The 4236-nt window shown below is 53.9% G+C and overlaps 1 protein-coding gene across 1 annotated transcript; it reads right to left on the bottom strand.

The window, feature by feature from the left end:
* Positions 1-2685: 2685 nt before the first annotated feature.
* Positions 2686-4023, bottom strand: LOC119110864 (alpha-(1,3)-fucosyltransferase 7-like). The gene is made up of 2 exons (XM_037234773.1): positions 3932-4023; positions 2686-3262 (listed from the first exon to the last, which is right to left on the bottom strand). Exons 1-2 carry the CDS (start codon positions 4021-4023, stop codon positions 2686-2688), a joined length of 669 nt encoding a protein of 222 aa, XP_037090668.1.
* Between the last annotated feature and the right edge of the window lie 213 nt (positions 4024-4236).

The following is a 4236-nucleotide window of genomic DNA, read 5'->3' as shown; positions in this document are numbered from 1 at the left end:
TGGTGACCACATCGAGGGGTTACTCCTCGTGTGGGGTCAGTGATGGGTGTGCCAGTGGCTCCCGGTGACCACATCGAGGGGTTACTCCTCGTGTGGGGTCAGTGGTGGGCGTGCCAGTGGCTCGTGGTGACCACATCGAGTGGTTACTCCTCGTGTGGGGTCAGTGGTGGGCGTGCCAGTGGCTCGCGGTGAACACATCGAGGGGTTACTCCTCGTGTGGGGTCAGTGGTGGGCGTGCCAGTGGCTCGTGGTGACCACATCGAGTGGTTACTCCTCGTGTGGGGTCAGTGGTGGGCGTGCCAGTGGCTCGCGGTGACCACATCGAGTGGTTCTTCTCGTGGCCTGCTAAGCACCCGATTGAGGTCGTGCCGTGTTTAAAGGCCGCAAGCTCAAATGATGTGTGGGAAATGGTGTACATCATTGTGTGTTGTGCCATGCTGCCTTTGCAATGAGCAGCATGGCACGCGAGTGCAATATTTGTCATTTTCCGGTTTTGCACTTTTCAATTTGCAATACTAAGCCTCTCATGCCTCCAGATTGCATCGTTGCATTCAGCCCTAATCGCTCATGATTCAAGACTGTTTCAAAGATAGCCGCAACTGTGGAACAAGTCCAATATGCAACATAAAAGGAGAGTAATTGCCACGAGCTACGACGTAAAAGCGGAAGTTTTTAGTCAACATAAAGCGCATGTCCACACTTCGCTTTTTTCACAGGCTCCTTTTGTTGAAAAATGACGCACTTTGTGTCACCAATGTCTCTTGTCACATTTTTTTGTTATACACTCCACAAAAGTCAGCATAATTACATGGAAAGGCAACGATACGTAAAGTATGGAAAGTCTTTACCCAGAGAAAGTATTCAGGAATTTCAATGTAAAAGTGGCAATGGAATATATCTCACAATCACGCCGTTCGTTCCCTCCTTCCTTCAAAGCAGCCCAAGAGCAGCTTTGCTCGCTCTGAAAGTAATATATGTTTCATCAGTTCAGTTTTCATTTCAGTAATAATTGCGGTCTTGCCACCCGCTAACTTTGCACGCTCCTGACGCGCACGCGCCCCCGCGGCCAAAAACATCACAGCGCCGCGAAATGTTGACGGACTTTGGTGGCTCGACAGAATGCGGCCGGGTTATTTTGCCGGCGTAGTCTGTTAGGCTTGGCTTGGACGTCCACGGATTGGTAAGGCCGTTTGCGAGACCACGTGGCCGACTGCACGTCCGCGTGATGTGGGGTGACAGCAGCAGGGGCGTAAGTCACTACATGTCAGCCACGCAGCTCAAGTGTAAAACATGGCCGCCTACGGCTAGAGCCGCTGTGCATATGGGGCATACCAGGGGTGCAATCTGGAAAGGAACAATCGCGTTAAGTTCTCGCTACATGGCAGGCTCATGGCTGGTGTCCGGCGTGTAGACGACCTGGCTTCAAGGGGATTGCGCCAATGAGCCACAATGCATCGATTTTTACCAATCGCATTCCGACCATTTTTACGATAGTTTGTATGCTACGTCAATTACATCTAAACCGTCTCCAAGAAGCAACACATGTATTCGGTCCCCCTACTCAGTTTTAGTCACATACCCTTGCCTACGTCTTGTTCCGGTTACATCACCAGTCCTTTAAAGGTCACTGTGACTCCTGTTTTGCCCCGTTTGTGTCAATCCGTCCTGGCAACATTTCCTGACATACAGACGTAAAATTCAGCTCGGCTGGCGCTGCCGGAGAGCTCGCCGCCGTCCAGCCGCAGCCTGCCGCTTCCAAGCGGCCATACGGTGCTGCCGGAGAGCTCGCCGCCGTCCAGCCGTAGCCTGCCGCTTCCAAGCGGCCATCCTACGCTGCCGGAGAGCTGGCAGCTGGCAGGGCTTTCCAGCCTGACGCCGACAGAGGGCATTTTCGTAGCGCCGCGCTGGTTCGCTGCTCTCCAGACCGGCGGCCGGCCTGCGCCACCTGCTCCCGACGCTCCTCGTCTGTGGACCGCACATCATCCACGCATTCCAGCAGCTCTGCGCATACGGGCAGCTAACCCGTAGTGGCGATGCTGTGTCTGCCCCGGTAGGTGTGCTTCGGTGAGATAGGGACCACCGGCTGAAGGACAACCGGCTGACCCTGTGGCGTTCAAATTTGTGGGATCTTCCAAGTTTTCTTCCAGGTTTCCAAGATCGTCCAACCTCTTCCAAGTTTCTATGCTACCATCTTAAGATAGAACACTGCTAAAGCTTTGGCAAAGCTTGGCGGGTAAACATAAGAAATAGTGTAAACAACAATTTCAAATATGTGACAGCGACGGGCAGGCGGGCCGCCGTCACTGCTCAGTCGGCTCCTCGCCACATTTGTTGCCGCTTGATGCCCCACTGCAGCCGCACAACGAATTTTTGCTGGTGGCCGCACTTTTTGACCGACAGTCACCACGTCTGACAGTGCAGAGAGACGTGACTGGCGCACGTCATTGGCACACGTCATTGGCACACGTCATTGGCGCACGTCACTGGCGCACGGTCTGCGCTGTGCAGCTCTCTTGCCCACCTTTTTGGGAGCAATGGTGGTATATCGCTTATTTCCAATACTCTGGCTATTCTTTCATGGTGGGAGAATCGTTTTTTTCAGCTTACCGACTGCGGGCAGCATCACTGTCAAAGACTGAGGGTATCTTTCAGAACAGACGCGAAGCGTGCGCAGAACACCATGCCTTATTTCCTGTCAGCAGTATCGGGCCTCACGCAATGCTCGTCTGTTCCCCACACCTCCGACACTTTGACGGACTTGGCTGGCTGCTCTCGGCTGACGTAGGCACACAGCTCGCAGAACTCCTCATAGCGACTAATACGGTGGCTACTGCGCCACGCGAAATAGCTCTCGTACGCGGTGCGGTTCTCCGTGAGCGAGGTGAGATACGCTGCCAGCTGGTCCACACTGTCAAAGTTCTGCACGTGAATGAAGGAGTGGGGCGGGGCCACGCGGCGGTAGGCCTCGGGAGGTGGTCCGCGCACCACCGGCACCATACCCGCCCGCAGGGCGTGCCAGAACTTCTCCGTAATGTAGTCCTCGCACAGGCTGTTCTCGAATGACAGGTAGAAGAAGTGCGACGCGGCTAGAGCTCGGTAGCAGGCCGCCGGGTTTCTTCCAGCGCTTTGGTCGCTGGGGCACTTCAGCGTCCCGCATTTGCCGTAGGTGTCCACGGAAATATGCCGCCCGAGCCTCTTGACGTATCTCTCCCTCTTGGAGTGGGTGGTACAGTGGGACACCACCCAGGCAGCTGCGCGAGATCTGTCGATATGCCACCTTTGTTAATGAGCACTCATGCACCCGCCACAATCTGCAGAAATCGAAAGCGACGTAAGCACACCCCTCGGCACTAAGTAGCGGCGTCCAGCGAAATGGAGAAGGGTGCATGTCTTGACTAAACAAGCTGATTTTGCTGCAGAATTGCCCACGCTTCGCACGTGTTTCGAAGGTCGAGGCAAGGCATACGCCGTTCGCATTCTGTCATGTACAGAGCACGTGTAAAATGAAAACCCGAGTGATAGAATCCTTCTAACAAGGGGCTTATTTTCCGTCTTCCAGTAATGGCTGACCCAGGGCTTATTCTACGTTGATCCTTACGCTGAAAGAAAAAAAGGTCTTCCGCCCACTGAATCCTCCAGCGCTGGTAGGTCTCGTGATATAACACACTTTTTTTGCAAAACAAAAACAACCTTGCTTCGTGCACAAAACTGAAATGCTTTTGAAGAAGCGTGTCTGCCTCGCATTGAAACATTATTTGTTATGTCGGTGACACAGAAAAAAATGGCATAGAGGGCTAAGGAAATTCCGTGGTCGCAGACATTTGATGGCCATAAAGGTGCGTAACACAGCAGGACACCGCATGCAATGGTGTAAGCCAGGTGTCAAAAGAAAGACCTCGTGGAAAGATCGGAGACCACTAGATGACGCTACCTTTTCGAGAACTCCGGCAGCTCTCCCTCCTGTCTGCCAGCCACCGTGATGCCGAACGGAGTCAAGACGTCCGCGTCGCGGTGGTAAGTCATCGTCGCATTGAAAAAGTAGTCCAGCGGCTTCCAGTTGGTACTGGTCAGCGCGGGGGGGCTCACCCAGATAGAACACAAACAGCTGATCTGGCCGTTTGTGTTGAGGAAGGTCTGTCCTGCGCAGAGACTGGCCGTGGAACAGAACGGCGCGCGCCTGATGCAGCATGGCCCTGTTACTGGTTCCGAAACAGTTATTGATTGGGCAGCCAGCAA

The sequence above is a fragment of the Pollicipes pollicipes genome, unplaced genomic scaffold, assembly GCF_011947565.3.
Source record: "Pollicipes pollicipes isolate AB1234 unplaced genomic scaffold, Ppol_2.1 Scaffold_1600;HRSCAF=1878_pilon_pilon_pilon, whole genome shotgun sequence".
In the NCBI taxonomy this organism is placed as follows: domain Eukaryota; kingdom Metazoa; phylum Arthropoda; class Thecostraca; order Pollicipedomorpha; family Pollicipedidae; genus Pollicipes; species Pollicipes pollicipes.
This window is presented reverse-complemented; position numbering and strand designations above follow the sequence as displayed.